The 17269-nt window shown below is 40.9% G+C and overlaps 2 protein-coding genes across 7 annotated transcripts in view; one reads left to right on the top strand and one right to left on the bottom strand.

Moving 5' to 3' along the window:
* Window positions 1-17269, top strand: part of LOC104023412 (regulator of G protein signaling 7 binding protein) — a 46142-nt gene that overhangs the window by 2093 nt on the left and 26780 nt on the right. The window contains exons 1-2 of one of the 5 annotated variants that reach the window (XM_087762465.1): window positions 4355-4486; window positions 5007-5173. In XM_087762465.1, coding sequence (XP_087618591.1) covers window positions 5103-5173 — 71 coding nt within the window. In that variant the 5' untranslated portion in view covers window positions 4355-4486; window positions 5007-5102. Of the gene's footprint in view, window positions 1-4354; window positions 4487-4519; window positions 4661-5006; window positions 5174-12707; window positions 13455-17269 lie in introns of those variants that run through there. The other 4 variants (XM_087762466.1, XM_087762460.1, XM_087762462.1 and 1 more) reach the window with 4 other exon arrangements.
* Window positions 1032-4265, bottom strand: LOC148055184 (uncharacterized). 2 transcript variants are annotated; one of them, XM_087762458.1, is made up of 3 exons: window positions 2281-4265; window positions 2053-2199; window positions 1032-1627 (listed from the first exon to the last, which is right to left on the bottom strand). In XM_087762458.1, exons 1-3 carry the CDS (start codon window positions 2936-2938, stop codon window positions 1584-1586), a joined length of 849 nt encoding a protein of 282 aa, XP_087618584.1. In that variant the 5' UTR covers window positions 2939-4265; the 3' UTR covers window positions 1032-1583. The 2 variants fall into 2 exon arrangements, with proteins under 2 accessions (XP_087618584.1, XP_087618585.1); XM_087762459.1 differs by lacking the exon at window positions 2053-2199.

The following is a 17269-nucleotide window of genomic DNA, read 5'->3' as shown; positions in this document are numbered from 1 at the left end:
GGCAATGCTGAAGTGGCTAAATGTGTCCTCTATTTAGACAAGAGATAACAGGCGAGAACTGTCAAAATGTGTCTGGCGCAACCAGTTACCAGTTGCAGGATGAGACGCTTTTCTCTTTTTCTTAATGCAGAATAATTACACTCTTAACACAATGTAGTAAAATTTTTTTTCCTCCATTGTTTTCATGCATCCTCTTAAGCTACAGAATGAGAGTCGAAGCCAGGTTTAGCAGAGTACAAGTATTGTGCCTGGGACTTTGTTTGGTGTGTGCTTTTTTTTTTTGTTATGGGTTTTGGGGGTGGGTTTTTTGCAGATGTATCAGAATGCATCAGGATTGTTTTGCTGCTCCAGAAGCAGAGAAACCTATTTGCTACTTTTACAATGAAACTTAAGAAAGCATGGCCAAAAAATGAGTCCTGATACTATTCTCAGTTATACAGAGTAATTACAGTGGGATGCATGAAGAGCCAGAATGTCGCAGGAGAAGTGGCTCATTTATTTTCTGAGTATGAGAATTTGAGGGCTTGACTTTAAAATTTGGTAGATCTGATAGAATCCAGGTGCCAGATCCAGGTTTTTAGCATGCTTTTATGTTGGGATATGTTGAACTCCTGGTGGTAATGATGGCTGCAGAATTATGAGCAGTTACTCTTCTCTGTTTTTATGTAGTTTGGAAATTGAGGTCAAATTAGCAAAACAAAGATAAATAAATATTCTGTTCTATTGCTCCCTGCCTTCCACCCTCGCCACCATGTGGAGCAAATGGTCTGATGTGCTTTCTTTCAGAAGACAGCAAATGCTTTGTTTCCTTAAAATATAATCCCACATAGCTGATCAGTGGAACTAAACAATAATGATCTTTCCATCACTGTAAAAGTTACCCATTTATCCAATAGTATCCATGTGTATCTGCTGGATATTAGATTTCCGTGAAAAGGTTGAAGTGTTGTAGCGTTCGTTACATATCAAGGTTATACCGGCGGATCTCCAGCCGACCCGGGCTGGGGAAGGAACAGTCAGCACACACAGTGTGGGTGTTCAGCCTCAATGTTTATTGCGCAGTAGTTTACCTTTATACCCCCAGCAGTAGGCGTGTCATGTTATAAGGGGCGGAGACAAGGGAGGGTCGACCCTTAACTCTTTCCGTACAGCGCGTGATCTTCCGGTCGCCAGCCCTTATCTTTACTACATTTCCCCCTCCCTTAGCTCCAGTAGCTCTGGATCTCGCTGGGGAAGCTGCGCGTAAAATAATCGATATGTGGTAAGACTTCTTAATATACGACTCATAGAATGCATAATTAAGCGTAACAGACAGGGTAATAGCACAACAAGGTCAAGAACAAGTAACAAGACTATGAGCCTGGTTATTAAAAGTTTGGGCGTTATTAACATTCCAGTTTTGTAAGCCTGGGATAGTGGAGCTCTGGTTTGACTTGTGGCAGCAACTGTCCTCCTTATCTCTAGTGAAGTAAGGGGTGAACAATAGACAGGTAGAGGCTTGTCCAATAGCCGGCATATACAGACACACATCCGTTACGTTCATGGATTTTGCCCAATCCAGCCAGTAGTTCGTCGCGGCTCCCTCATTGCTCCCCCACACCATCAGGATGCATAGGGAAATGGTAACCTGTCAAGATAAGACTCAATAAATTGATTAATGTTTATACGGTCAAATATTTAGACTGGGTACCCATTCTAGCGTCCCTTTCTCGGTTTGCACACACGCATACCCACGTCCCAGGCAACGGAGGGAATACGGGCCCCTCCATTCACGGGTTTGCAGGTCCCGTACTTGAACCAAAGGGTAAGGCCCTTCGTTCTCATCGAGCCGGAAATGTGCCTGGGTTGCAGTCTGGGTTTTATAGGTGTTCCCTCGAATGGTATGATTTAAGGTAATTAGTGCCGTCGTCAACAGACACTGTGCCCGAAATAAGGGAGGGTCAAGGGGAGGGGGAACCCCTGTTCCTGGGCTTATCTTTTCCCCCTCCCTAAGTCGGTCGAGTAACCCTTTTAATGTGCGATGCGCGCGTTCTACAATGCTTTGGCCCGTACTGTTGTAGGGAATGCCATGACTCAACTGAATATCCCAGCGCGCGCAAAAGTCCTTTGTCTTCTTGCTGACATATGCCGCTCCATTATCTGTTTTAATTTTTTGTGGGATGCCAAGTTGCGCCATACAGTCCTGCCAATGTAAAATAACTGCGAGAGCATTTTGTTTAGCATGCATAGTGGCTAAAATAACTCCACTGCAGGTATCAACTGTGACATGCAGATACTTACGTGGATTAAAGGGTTCATAAATCGTAACATCAGACTGCCATATTTGGTTGGGCTGCAACCCTCGAGGGTTTACCCCTGCCTCCCAGAGGGGACCTTTGGAACACACAGGATAAGCAACAATCACAGAGCGAGCATCTTGCAAAGTAATACCAGTTCGCTTTCCCACTGCCCCAGGGGTAAGGGGTCCCTCTGGTAGCTCAGGTATCACTGGCAGTGCCGGGGGAGCCCTACCACCCCCCCCAGATGTCGTCAGCCGTGACGCCGGTTCTCCTTGTTCCTCAGATCTTTTCCTGCGCTCTGCTCTCTGTGTGTCCAGCACCCGTCGATCACTGGGATGCAACGGGGCGTCCTCAGAAGGTGATGGTGTCTTGCCCTCCTTTTCTCCTTCCCGCCATCTTCCTTCACGTAGTTCGCAATACCGCTGGGATCCCACATTGGCCCCCGGGACCCAGTCCAGCAACCTATCAGTCAGCTCCCTTTCCACACATTGTTGCAACTCGCCCCAGGGGTATTGAGGAGGTGGCGGATCCGCTGGTGCAGAAGGTGCCGAAGGTTCCGTGGGCGGCTGCTCTAGACTCCCCACTCGTAACGGGAACACCTTTCCCGACTCCTTTGTTCCCGCTGCGCCATAGCCTCCCTGCGCCTCCCCTTCCTCCATTGGCTCAGTCCCCAGTAACGACGGCCCCGTTTGTGCCCCACAGGCCACCCCTTCAACTCGAGTTCACACTGGAGTTCCAGCCTGTCCAGTACAGCAGTACAGAAAAACAGCAGAGATGCCCTGGCCATCTGCCAGCCCAGGCACATAGCCATTGCTGTTATCAAAATGTTCCCAGGCACAGCGGAGTAAGATGATAAGCAGTTCAGCAGTACAGCAAGCAGCGAAAGCAAAAAGCAGCCACTAACGAGCACTAGACTCTAATATACAGTAAGGCAAGCAAGCCCCGTGGCAAGCACAGAAACCTGCCGATTAATAGCTAAACAGCAATACCTGCTATAACTTCGATCTAGCACATTCCAATTAAATCTGTCGTTATCTCGAACCCTTTGTACCCTATATTGGGCGCCAAAAAAAACTGTCGTGGTTTAACCCCAGCTAGCAACTAAGCACCACACAGCCGCTTGCTCACTCCCCCCCGGTGGGATGGGGGAGAGAATCAGAAGAGTAAAAGTGAGAAAACTCATGGGTTGAGATAAAGACAGTTTAATGGGTAAAGCAGAAGCCGCGCGCGCAAGCAAAGCAAAGCAAGGAATTCATTCACTACTTCCCATAGGCAAGCAGGTGTTCAGCCATCCTCAGGAAAGCAGGGCTCCATCACGCGTAACGGTTACTTGGGAAGACAAACGCCATCACTCCAAACGTCCCCCCCTTCCTTCTTCTTCCCCCAGCTTTATATGCTGAGCACGATGTCATATAGTATGGAATAGCCCTTTGGCCAGTCTGGGTCAGCCCCCCCTGGCTGTGCTCCCTCCCAGCCAGCCTGTGTCCCCTCCGAGACTAAACCCATTGGCTTTTCGTTCCCAGGAACTTCATGCCCCATCAGCGCTCTACGTGCGGCAAGCCAGCACCGCTTTGCCGCAAACCCCTTCTTGAGCACCCTTTCTACTGTTCCCCAGGCGCGAAGCCGGTCACTGGCTCCTCCAGCATTGCTTATGATCACTTCTGTCAGCTCGTTGCGTATTTTCCCCCAATTTGGGGTGTCCAAAAACTTCTGTGGGAGCGCCGAGCACTCCCCGGCGTAGCATCCATTGGATGCAGTCGCCCGTGGGCCTTTTCCTTATTGCCCCATCCTCGCCCACCTCCGTCGCTACCGACTTTAGTACCTTTACGAGTTCTGCGAGCTCCATCGCTGCTACCTGCAGCCGATCACCTCGGGGTCACCACTATGTAGCGTTCGTTACATATCAAGGTTATACCGGCGGATCTCCAGCCGACCCGGGCTGGGGAAGGAACAGTCAGCACACACAGTGTGGGTGTTCAGCCTCAATGTTTATTGCGCAGTAGTTTACCTTTATACTCCCAGCAGTAGGTGTGTCATGTTATAAGGGGCGGAGACAAGGGAGGGTCGACCCTTAACTCTTTCCGTACAGCGCGTGATCTTCCGGTCGCCAGCCCTTATCTTTACTACAAAGTGTTTATTTACTTCTTTGGTCCCCCCCCCATTGGAAAAAGTGCTTTCTAGAATCCTAACTGGAAAGTGCCTATCTGGTACATCTTCTCAGCCAATAGCTTCTGATCAGTTTTAAGTCTGAAAGTTGGGTTAGAGGCCAGTGACAGAACAGAAATCATTACAAAATAAATTAGCAAAATCTCCAGTGTAAAAGTGAATGCTACATTATAGTCCCTAAATGTGCTGTTAATCAGGAAGCAGGAGGAGCAAAGGCAATCATTTCTGGAGATATTTTTGTCTTTTATGATAGCAAAAAATAACCTCATGCTACTAGTAAAACAGCTGTGTTTTTGTCTGCTTAATATTTAAGACTAATAACTCAAACACTTTCAGAGATTAAAAGCAGAAACACTACTTTCCTGCAAATGAACATTTATAGCTCACAGAAGAGGCAGCTGGCATGGAGGCATTTACTAAATCTTAGGCACTTGATCCTGTATGCCATGAAATTGGGAGCAGCAGGAACAAGCCCTAGATTGAGCATGTTTTTTAAAAAATTGATTGTTTTTATCAGTGTAGTTAAATTTCTCATGTAAATAAATCCTCTTTGTTTTTCAGCTTGTCCAGGAGTTCAATACCCAGGTGGCTCTATACCGGGAGCTGGTCATTTCCATTGGGGATGTCTCAGTCACCTGTCCATCTCTGCATGCGGAAATGTACAAAACTCGAACCCGAGGATGTGAGATGGCCTATCAGGCTCATCAAAAACTAGCAGCAATTTCTGGGTAGGAGTCTACTTATGTTTAATTAAAGCTTTACTCATATGCACATCTTTGCTAAATACTACATTGAGGAAACTTTCAGCAAAAGCATTAACTTGTGTTTCTGTTTTAGGCATAGAGATGTATGACCACAAATTCTACATGATGCTCATATCCTTATGATAGTGCAATTTTGGGTCAAATCCTGGTCCCCTTACCAAGATGGTATCTTACTGATTTCACTGGATGCTTTTATGTAAGATGAACAGGGTTTTACTCTGTATCACTAGACAACTTAAAAAGATCAAGGGGGAAGCCTTGCCTTTCAAGGGTGAAATAGCAATAGCTTTCTGCCCAATCCTTCATTGGGTATACCTAATTGAACAGTTAGAGACAACTAATTCAGCTCAACTAGAGACTTAGCAAAATTAGAGGAAAAAATAATTAGGTGAAAATTACATAAGGGGGGGAATACAAATACTATTGTGAAAACTCGTGTTTACATTCTATATGTTTTTAAATCCTTATTTGTGTTGAAATGAGGATTGAAGCTTTGCCAGCATATAATGTTTGAATTTATTCTTTGATGGACTTAGTGTATTACATTATATACATTCCTTTCTATGGTGACAGAATGTATCATCACATACTTGAGACTATGCTGCAGTACAAGATAGACCAGGATAAATAGCTGTATCTTATAAAACGTGAATTCATGCTGCTTACACAAAGTCTAATTATTTGTGGGTTCTTCACAGTATGGCAACTGGGGCATTTGTATTAACACATACCTCCTGAGTTTGTCTCTCTGACCACACTTCGTCAGAGCTTTCTGCACCTGACTTATCCAGCATAAACCATTGTGTGCCACTGGAAAAAAACTCTTTTTTTTGCAGCTCTGCCTAATCCCCATTGAAGTTCTTTCATCAGTTTAATGTATATGAGAAATCTGTCATAGGTTTAATATATAAGGGAAGGCCACACTAAAAAAATAAACAGAAGAAAACACTGGTTGGTCATTTTAGTAAACTGTTAACATTTTCAGATGTGATTTTGTGCGAAGACTCTTAAGTTGATATTACAGCCTCTGGTTTTTTCCTCAAACAAAATACATGCTTTTAAGTTACTAAAGTCTGTGAGAATTAAAAAAAACCCCAAACCAACCACAAGATATGGTTCTTTTTAGCCAGTGTACACTACCTCAATACTGTAGCACTGAAAATGTGGAAACGAACAAACAGCAGTGAAATTGATCTTGTGCACTTTCAAATTCAAAAAAGACTAATACAAACCAAAATAATACATCTGAATAGCAGAACCTAACTTGGATTTTTTTTTTCTCATAAAGAAAACCATAGACACATGCTCATTTAGAAGTATGGAGCTTTTTTAAGTAATCATTTTACAGTTGGGAGTCTGTCATATACACAAAGATGTCCTGAAGGTTGTGCAGTTGCTGCGAGATTGACATTTAGCTAATCTAAAACTGTTTTAAATAACTATGATAATAATGTGATATCCATAACAACTGGTAGGTGTTAGAAACCCTCTGGAAATTACTTGTTTAGTTTGATAGACATTTTACAGGATGTGCTTCACATCCTCACCCTCCTACAGCTGAGGAAAGCCATGTGAGCCAACTTAATTTTTTTGGTGTATCTGTGAGGAAAGATGGGAGATGAAGGTGCAGCAAGGCTTCAGTGTAAAAAACAAATAGAAGGAGAGGAGTAATAAATAGTCTCAGAGGTTCAGTCTTTAATTCAGCAGGAAGAGCGATGTAGTGCATATGGCATAGGATCTGGAATGGGAACCTAACTTGGTAGGAAGAAAAAGTATCAGGAAGAAAAATATTTAGGGACAGGAATGTATTAAATCATCCCCAGTATTAAATAGTCAGGAGGGTAGTGTATTGCTCAGAAATCACTGGTAGTCAGCAGATGGGACAAAGGCTCATTTAGTTCACTGCTTTAGTTCAAAATGCATAGCACTGTACTGTGCAAACTCCTGGGTAACACAACCAATTCCATCTTCCAAAGCTTGTTAAAGAAAGCCTATTGCTTTCCCAGCCAGAGAGAATAATAACAATTAGATAATTATGTTACTAGACTATAAAATTTCATTACATATCAGCATTCTATTAGTTAAGGTCATCAATAATATTCAGTTAGTCTCTAAGTGACCTGAGCTGTTGCAGGGCACTCTGAGTTTCTTTCAAGAAGTTTGCATCGCTGTCTCAGACAACATTAAGTTCATTAATCTTGTTTTTGCTGATGTCTTCCTTGGAAAATTAGCAGACAGCTTCATTTTATGCTTCCTGTTTGAATACATCAGGATTTGAAACTCAAACACACTTCTGATTCAGGCAGCTAGAAGACACACCTATTTCCCTTCATAACTCACCTGTTATACCAGACTAGGGAAGGTAACAAAGAGGAAAGGTGCAAAGACTCAGAAGGAAAGAAATAGGAACAGATCCACTAGTGCTGAGAAAGGCAGCTCTGGAAGAAAATTTGGGAACTGTGGGAAGGGAAAGAAATGCTGAGGTGGAGATAATACATTAGGAACTGAACAGGATAGAAGTTATGAGGAGGAAAAAACTTTGATCATGGGCATATCAGTTCTGGAATATTAGATGGACATCAGAGTAGGACAGTGGTATAATATGAACAAGATGACTGTAGTTGTAGCTGTAGAAAAAGTATACACTGATAAGCCATCAAAAGGAAATTCAGCTAGGGAAATGGAGGGAGTGAAAGCCACGCTTACATTTTAAAAACAGAGAAAGAAAGCCAAAGGAGATGATGACAAAGATAAGGAAGTAGCAAGGAAGCATAAAATCTTATGAAGTCTGTACTGGATTAGACCATATCACCCCAGCTAGCCCAAATCTGACAGCTGCCAGTAGCAGAGATTTCGTAAAAAAGCATATAAAAAACAGGCTGTGCATAGAACGATGTCTTCCCTAGTATACTTGCCACTACCCAACAATCAGTAGTTCAGGGGTTTCCTGAACCAAAGGCTGCATCTGAACAATTCGTATCTGACAAATATGAGCTCTCACAGAAGATTTCAGGATTTGTCTAAATATGAAGGTCTTTTACTCAGAAAATGCTGTGGATGAATAATGACATCTTTACACTATGGTGTGTTTAAAAATGTCACAAATCAATTAAAAAAAAAAAGGATTAAGTTTATTGAGAAGGGAAACTTCAGATTCCATCTCTAACCTAATAGGGCCTCATAGCTATTACACCCTCTTCTTAACTTGCTCTCTTATGTATTTTTCTTGTAGAAATAGGTGAATTTTTATCAAAGAGCAGATGCATGCCTGAGATTACCAACGCTATCATGGTTTTCAGGGAATAAAGATTAGAAATAAAAATATTTTAAATTGAAATATTCTAGTTCTAGCTGATGATCTTTTAGGAATGTAAGTCAAAATAAACTCTTCTTTCAGTGTTGTTATTCTCAGGACTTCAGGTCAATTCCTGCTCAACACGCTCATACAATAAATTCTTAGTGATTTTTTTAATGAGACTGTCTTCTGAAGAAAGTGAGCAAGGTTTTGTTCTTTCATTACATTTTCTGCTGTATTCATTTATCAGAAATTAAATGTCTCTAATTACATTGTGCACCCTTGCAGTATCAGAAGTCGTGGTCAAAACTGGAGAAAGTAAAGCAGCAAGAAAATGCGCCAGCATGATTTTTTCCAAAGGAAAAGAAAGGAAAATACTTGGAACAACAGGAAGATTAAAAGAAAATGTGCAAATCTCTGTTTTGAAAGGGGATCTGCTTTATGGGATGATAAAGATTCTGGTGATATTTTAGAAGTCATCAAATAGAGAGACAGCTTTATAGGTGAAGTACACTATGTTTGGGATGTAAACAGAAAGATAACTCAGAACTGTATTTTAAGATATAGGTCTGTGCAACTGTTTACACACTTGTAAATGTCCCTTTCATATTCTCAAGCACTTGATATGCTTACATAATGCAAGTACTTCTGTGTGCACTTGGCACAGTGAAACCAGAACTGGCAGTGTCTCTGTGACAGTCTGATATATATGTTGACGGTGGCTTTTTTTTCATGAAATGAAACTATGTGAGGAGCCCAGGGGTGCATGGCAATGTACATCTGTGTGAACCTAGCTTTGAAAGCGGTTGTCCTCTGTTGTTCAGACTGGTGTTGCAAAGTCCTGAATCTAGGGAGGAATAAACCCGTACACCAGTACAGGCTGGGGGCCAACCACCTGGAAAGTAGCTTTGCAGAAAAGAACCTGGGGGTTCTGGTGAACACCAAGCTGAACATGAGACAGCACTGTGCCCTTGTGGCAAAGAGGGCCAACAGCCTCCTATGCTATGTTAGGAAGTGTTGCCAGCAGGTTGAGGGAGTTGATCCTTCCCCTCTACTCAGCACTGTTGAGGCCATATCTGGAATATTGTGTCCAGTTCTGGGCTCCCTAGTAGAAAAGAGAAAGGGACATACTGGAGCGGGTCTAGTCAATGGCCATGAAGATGATTAAGAGCATGCAGCATCTGACATACAAGGAGAGGCTGACAGTCCTGGGATTGTTTAGCTTGGAGAAGAGAAGGCTTGTAAGTGGGATCTTATCAATGTGTATACCTGATGGGATAGTGTCCTGGTTTCAGCTGGGATAGAGTTGATTTTTTCTTCCTAGTAGCTGGTTTAGTGCTGTGTTTTGGATTTAGGATGAGAATAATGCTGATCACACACTGATGTTTCAGTTGTTGCTAAGTAGTGCTTACACTGGTCAAGGACTTTTCAGCTTCCCATGCTCTGCCAGGTGCACAAGAAACTGAGAGGGGGCACAGCCAGGACAGCTGACCCAGACTGGCCAAAGGGCTATTCCATACCATATGATGTCATGCTCAGTATATAAACTGGGGGGAGTTGGCTGGGAGGCAGCGATCACTGCTCGGGAACGGGCTGGGCATCGGTCGGTGGGTGGTGAGCAATTGTATAGTGTATCACTTGCTTTGTATATTATTATTGTGTTATATTATTATTATTACTACTACTACTACTATTCTATTTCATTTTACTTCAATTATTAAACTGTTTTTATCTCAACCCACGAGTTTTCTGACTGTCACCCTTCCAGTTCTCTCCCCCATCCCACTGGGGTGGGGGGAGTGAGTGAGCGGCTGTGTGGTGCTTAGTTGCCAGCTGGGGTTAAACCATGACAGATAGCATAAAGAAGACACAGCCAGACTCTTCTCAGTGGTATCCAGTGACAGGACAACAGGCAGTGGGCACAAACTGAAATACAGGAAATTTGATTTAAACATTTTTAAAACCCTTTTTTAATGCAAGGTTGGTAGAATATTGGAACAGGTGCCCAGAGAGGCTGTGGAGTCTCCATCCTTGGAGATACTCAGAACTTGACTGGACATGGTCCTTAGTGACCTGCTCCAGTTGACACTGCTTTGAGCAGGGGGGTTAGACTAGATTAGCTCTAGATGTTCCTTCCATCCTGTGACAAAAGTCACCGTAAATCTTCTCATTGGGAAAATTCCAAGATAAAGTTTCCTTATTTTACATTGGGGTGCATCAGTTACTTTTATAATACAGTTGTTACATGTAACTTCCCCTGAGTTCAAGAAAAGTTAAGGAAGTAGACCTAAAAATCACATTCTGATTGCATTCCCTTCTTTGTTGCAGTGCACAGAAATGTTACCATAGTGTTGCTTTAAGTATGTAGTTTTAGTTAATTTCTACTTTTGTTTTCCTTTGCAATCTACAGCAGATTTCTGATGTTTTCATTAAGCAATAGACCTAATTAATATTAGATCAGTTCCTAAGGTTGTTTCATAACACTCTATTGACACCCAGTTGTGGCCAATTTTTTATTAAAATGTCTGAATTTTCCCCAAATTGTGACACTTTAAAATGATTATCTGCTTTCTAAAGCACACAAGCTAACAAAAAAGACTGCTCCCAAATATTTTACAAATTAAGAGAAAAGGAGACTTCAGGCTTATAACATGATGAGAGCTGCATTAAGACAGACATAACAGAAGTCATTTTAATTGTTTAACTTAAGATGTTAAATAAAGCACTGCTGGCAGGCAGTATAGCTGAGCAGAAATAAAGCATAGCAACACTTAGCTCAACAGGGAAGAATTTTTATCATTATGAATCAAAAACAAGGTAATGCCAGCAGATAGAGCAACAAACTAGAGCTCTGCCCAAGCTAGATACCAATCATGCAGCATGTATGGAGATCTCTGCCCTCCCTAAAATGTCTTTGCAGTCACTGCTATTGTACTCCTCTAACCATGTGTGCCAGAAGTGGGGAGAGTGATCCTTGGAGTTCTGAATTACAGGCACTGCCCCTGTATCCTACCTCAGTTACAGTTAGCATTGTTTCAACAGCCACATGAAAAGTTAAGAATAAGGTAAAAGTGCTTCACAGAGGTTGCACCATGATAACCAGAATGTGGCCTGTTGAGAGTATAATTAAATATTAAAAATAATGTAATGACATGTAAGAAAACAAAGCAAGCAGTCAATATTCATTGCAAGAATCAATACTGTTATACATGGCATACCAACGGCATAATGCTCCCTGAATTCATATGGTGTTTTTTTGCCAAAATATTGCAGATATTTAAAACATCATTAAGAAGTTAAAAATCTGACCTTAAAAATCCTATTAAGTAAGTACAAAATGTTGAGATTCGGCACTTCTGAAAACTGTGGGAAATATAAAACTTCCCATTTGCACTCACAGGTGTATACTACAAATCATCTCAGTAAGTTGTTCCAATCTGGCAGGCCAGATCCCACAATTCTTACAATCAAGGCTTACCTGCAAGTTACCTTACTCAGCAAGTTGTCCTGACGACTTGACTGGGACTGTCCAAAATGAGAAAAGTCAGCGAGATTTTTTTCTTCCTCCAAAGAAGAGCTTTCAGGATCTGGAGCAAGTTCATTACTGAGCATTCTTATCATATAAAGTCTTATTTTCCCTCAACCTTTACATTCAGCTTCTGTAAACATTTACTGTAGCTTTCCTAAATGCTTACAATTTTCTTGTGATTTTGAGCATATCAGATTCTAGGGGCAAATTCTGACTGTTTTTTCCACTTTGGAGTATCTTCACTGATTTCCAGACTTATTACTGTATATAAGAGACTGCACTTGTTCCAGTGACTCAAATCCCATTTTTGACTAATGGGAGTTGGTCTACATGGGAATGTTTTGGGAAGTAAGCTCAGATACAGATATTTTGTGAACATACTCTTTATGGACAAACTAGTGCACGATAAGTATACCGTAGCTTACTCCTTTCTCAAGAGGATAAGACGCACATACATTGCTCTCACTAGTTTCCTTTGCAAAAAAATCTGTAATTATACAAGCTAAAATGATGGAAAGGGACATTGAAAAGGTAAGACCATTTTCTGCGGAACTGAGTTAAGGTGGGTTCTGTTGTTGAGAATAAAATCTATTTACTCAATTTAAGCTGCAAGTAGAAAAAGAAATAATTTAAGACAGATGCCTCAAGTTCTAATAGGTGAATTCAGAAAGCAAATAATGGAGGAGAAAACAAGATTACTTACTAAAACCAGAGTTCTCAAAATAGCTAACCTCCACAGACTCACTTTTGCTTTGAACCTTTGTCTTTGGCACTGTGCTTTAATAGGCAGTCGGGACTTAAAGATACAAGGTATTAATATCTCCCTTTATAGAGCTGTCTTTCATAACTGGGGGCCAGATTTAGTAAAGGGCAAACCTGCCTAAATCTGAATTTAGCATTTACTTCTCTATTTCCAAAACAGCAATTCCGAAAAGCCTGAAAGTTCTACATCTGTAGTGACACAGTGTAACTTAGTTTTGACAAAGTGGAAGAGCTTAGCACCTTGCTTAACAGTAAACCTAATCAGCAGGCAGAAGTGAGGCATTCTTGCTTGTCCAAGCTCTGATGAACTTGATCCCATAGGTGCTGTCAGAGCATCCTCAGGGCCTAACACACACTGACAATTTTGGACTCCTCACAAAACACAGTGGCACCTGCCACTTTCTTTTAAACCAAAGCCAAAGGTGAGTCAACTTAATTTCTAGAGCACTTGCACCTACCTCCCATAAAAATGCCCTGACTTCCAGACTACAATCGGGGGGAAGTGGGAGATAAAAGCAAGATGGACATCATCTTTGTCAGTCACTTATTTGCCCCTTTCTTTCATCTCACACTCAACCAGCACATTCACAGCACCTCCCAGTGCAGCACTGCCACTGCTGAGACATTCAAGGACCGCACATGCTGGGTAAGCCCGGGAGGTAAGTCTGCCTCTTATGTGAAGGATCCTCAGAAGAGAAGTTGTGTCCCAGTCCAGCAGCCAGGGACTCTGCCCCATGCTCAAGGATCACCACAATTAGGCATATTCTCCCTGGCAGAAATAGAGCACTGTAGCTTTTCCTCTGTGACGTGACCTGAAACTCTGAGGTAATTGCAGGGAAGGAGGGGGCACATTGCCATCATCTGACCCAGTGGGCAGAGTATTGTGCACAAGGGAGCAAAATGGTGTAGAGGTCTGCAGTCTATTTGTGTTTCAAGCAGTGCCAGTGTGGGTAAACATTGAAGACTGTCAAGGAACTTCCTTGGTGGTAAGGAGAACTTGTATTCTAGTCCTTGCTCCCATTATTTTTTCTGTGTTTTAAGCAGATAAAACACATGAAGATGTAGGGAAGCAGAGATCCAGAACTCATGAATGCTGAGTATTTTTCAGCATTCTTCATCTTTAGCCTGGTGAACTGTAAATTCATCTACACAGTACCTTGGTCTAGGGTTGGAATAGGCTGCAGGTTTAGGGTGGTTTGACTTCCATTTTGACGTCTTCTGCATTCAGCACTCCATTCTGGGTCCCAAACTCCAGCCTGGAAGAAGATAACAAAAAGTAAGGTGCTGCCATATTTTAAGTCCTCCGCTGGAATGCTCTTCTCTGCTATGCATGAGCAGCATTCCACTACGGTTAGATTCCAGGGGGTTTGTTTCTCTAAATCTAACTTGGGAATAGTGGAGTATTCTGGCTATAGGTGAGCCTATGTATCTGTAGCAATGGTTGAAATAACCACTCTGTTTTACACTCCCGTTTTGAGCTATACAAACCTTTTACATCACAAAATTGAAGTTAAGGAAAACAACATGTAGCCAGAGAGATTTGGAGACTGAATTAGTTTGGCAGGGTCCCTTTAGAAATGCTGCAGCATCAGAGCTGACGTTTTTTAGGCAATTCAATGTTTCTGCAAGCATTCTCTAACTTCATGCATTTCTCTTGCCCCATTTTGTCCTTCCTTCAGAATACCTGCTATCACTGTTGGACATAAAAAGCTTTTCAGACTTCTTCTATGAAAGCAATTTTCTTAGGGAGTAATCAGCCAGAGGATCCAGCTGTTAGGTACATCTATAGAAACAGGAAATGTGGGGATTTTGAAAAGCCTACAAAACTTAAATGTTGACTCTTTTTTTGACAGTTGCTGTTACCTTCGCTTCACTCCAAATTTTCTCCTACCCTCTTCTCCCTTGTTGTCATCCTTTTCTTCAGTGTTTCTGTTTCTTGCTTTTTTTTTTCCCCCTAGCCCATCTCCAAACAGTAATGAAATTAATATCACATTTGCTGCTGTCACATTAACTATTTGGAAACTCTTCAGGGCAGAGACCCAAATGTACTTTATATAATAACAAGCCCACTGGAATTCATTTTCCATTAGATCTGTGGCATTACTGTAATAAACATGATTAACAAGAATAATGAGTGTTTTGAATATTTTTTTTTTTTATGTTTTGGGAAAAGTCTTTAAAATCTTTTATTCAACCTCTGCCTGATCCTTTAGGTGAATCACTTATTAAATAGGTATACCAGTACTTATTATCTCTGAAAAATACTGTGTCTATTATTTAATGCTTTTACATCATATTTCAGTCTTTCAAGGGAAGGCATAATATTCAAATATCCTATTTTATTATTGCTATAGTGTTTCCTAAATCACATGTGGAATCAGTCAATAAGCTCTTCCTGAGCAAAAACCTGAGTGATACTAAATTATATCTGCAAATAGTGCTTTATAAAGGGATTTAGAACTAAATTTTAAAAGGTATTTAAAGATTTACAAATGCAGCTTATTATGAGTCTTTCCTGTCATGATAATGACCCTATGTTCACAAAAATTAGGGGCACCACAGAAGCCTACATGGGTTCAAAAATAATGTTAGACCAACCCAAACTATTTTTTTTTTCATTTCAGTATTTCTGAGAGAAAATTTCTTTCTTTGCAAAATTTTGCAAAAAACACATTTGTTGAAAAAAAGTGTACTGAAGCTTCATGCCTAGCTTCACAGATGTGACTGAAATTTGCAGTTGCACTGGTAAAGAACTGTCCCTATAACCAAGACAGTCAAGTAGAGCACCTTTATGTCCGTTTAGGCCCACTGCTTTGAGATCTGTCTCACCAGCATATTTCAGTAATTTTCTTCTCTAGATTTCTGCTGAAATACAGCTGTGGCCAAAGCTGAGAATTTAGTCATGAGTTTTAAAGTGCTTCTTTCCTGATCATTTTCTTAAATACCATTTGATTAAGAAATCCCACATTGCTGTGTTAGACACTCTGCTTATTTTGGTTCTGTATAGCTTTGATTATATTGTTTTCAGAAAATTACTTCTGATTCTCACTGAAGTTCTTATAAATCCAGACTATTTTGGCAATATGTTCACATATCTTCAGAGAAGTGAGAACATGAGATAATGAAGTTGTGCATTAGAAAAAGACTTTAACGTGGGCTCTTAGAATTCCACATATACAGGGTTTTGGCTTCTGATTTCTTAACTCCTTTTTAAGTTTTAAACTAAAATTTTCCTGTTAACTCAAATATTTTTACTAATTCTCAGTAGTTCTCAACATTCTGAAACACTTTAATTAGAAAAAACAATTTTGATTCTGTGCCCCTCACTGAACTCAGCCAGTGCAGTTGCTAAGTTAATTGTGCAGGACCATGCAATTAAGTGCGTGTCCTTCTCACCACCCATGTTCTGTCATGCCCCTTCAAGTGCTAGACTTCCTGCAGAGTCATCTAAGAAAAGTCTCCGTATTGATCATGAACTTTGGTGCATGGAGATTTGCTCTAGTAAGATGTCGAGTACCAAACAATAAAGGATAACTGCTCTCAGCAGCATCATCAGTAACTTGTAAGATCAGTCTCCAACCAAGGGAGATCTCAGATCTGTCAGGCTTACACAGGGAAAATTCCAACCAAATCCAAATTTATTATAAGGTGTGCAAAATCTGTTCTAGTTTTTCTAATTGCTTTGTAGTTCTGTTTCATAATAATTAAATATTTGAAACCATTATCTAGGCATTAAGGTCGCATCTGAACAAAGCATTAAATTAGGCATTCCTTAATCAGGAATCCTTCCAGTACTATCAATTAAATGATGTTTAAATTCCTGTTTTAAAATTAAACATACTGAAGTGCTGGCTATTATTGAATATTATTTCCTCTTTGCTGGATACATTTGCAGATCTACATTTAGATTTTCTACATAATTTTTAACTATAAGAGAAATAATACACTCAGTTATTTGTACATGAACAATTATTCACTGTAGTTCTTCCTTTTCTCTCTTATGTTCCATTTTTTACTTTGCTGTTCTTATCTTTCATATGAATACTTTCTGCATGTACATTTCCTGCCAGCAGATTTGGCATAAGAATTCAAATACTGTCATATTATATTAAATGATGTGCTCAAAGTTGTTGAAGAAACTGCCTTCCTCTTGCAGAACAAAACAAGTTTGCATTTATTGGTGAGCAAAGAAAAGCTGACACTTCATATCTCTATCATGGCAAGACAGATCATTGCAAATGTACTGTTGGTAACCTTGTCAGTGTGGGAAATGGTTAAAATGGCAAAATATTAAAAAGTGCCTTGTTTATACAGCAGCCTTCAATTATTTCCACAAGTTCTGGAGCTGTTATTGTGGTGAAGCAGAACTATCCACCCATATGCATTTACACCCCCCTCCAAAAAAACCCCACCAACAACAAAACAGAGATTACGGTACTTTGGGATAGTATGACAGCTGCAACCATAGCCCTGT

Source organism: Nipponia nippon, unplaced genomic scaffold (assembly GCF_047370975.1).
Source record: "Nipponia nippon isolate SJK-2023a ecotype South Korea unplaced genomic scaffold, ASM4737097v1 scaffold_26, whole genome shotgun sequence".
In the NCBI taxonomy this organism is placed as follows: Eukaryota; Metazoa; Chordata; class Aves; order Pelecaniformes; family Threskiornithidae; genus Nipponia; species Nipponia nippon.
Note: the sequence above shows the minus strand (reverse complement) of the source record. Positions and strands in the feature narration are given on the sequence as shown.

Bases quoted from the DNA above. Each gene is read 5' to 3' on its own strand.
- LOC148055184 (XM_087762458.1), bottom strand. From the start codon at position 2,938: ATGGAGGAAGGGGAGGCGCAGGGAGGCTATGGCGCAGCGGGAACAAAG. The intron at 2,200-2,280 runs GTAAGTATCTGC...ATGCTCTCGCAG, and splicing joins TTATGAACCCTTTAATCCAC to TTATTTTACATTGGCAGGAC. The intron at 1,628-2,052 runs GTACGGGCCAAA...TTATCTTGACAG, and splicing joins TCATGGCATTCCCTACAACA to GTTACCATTTCCCTATGCAT.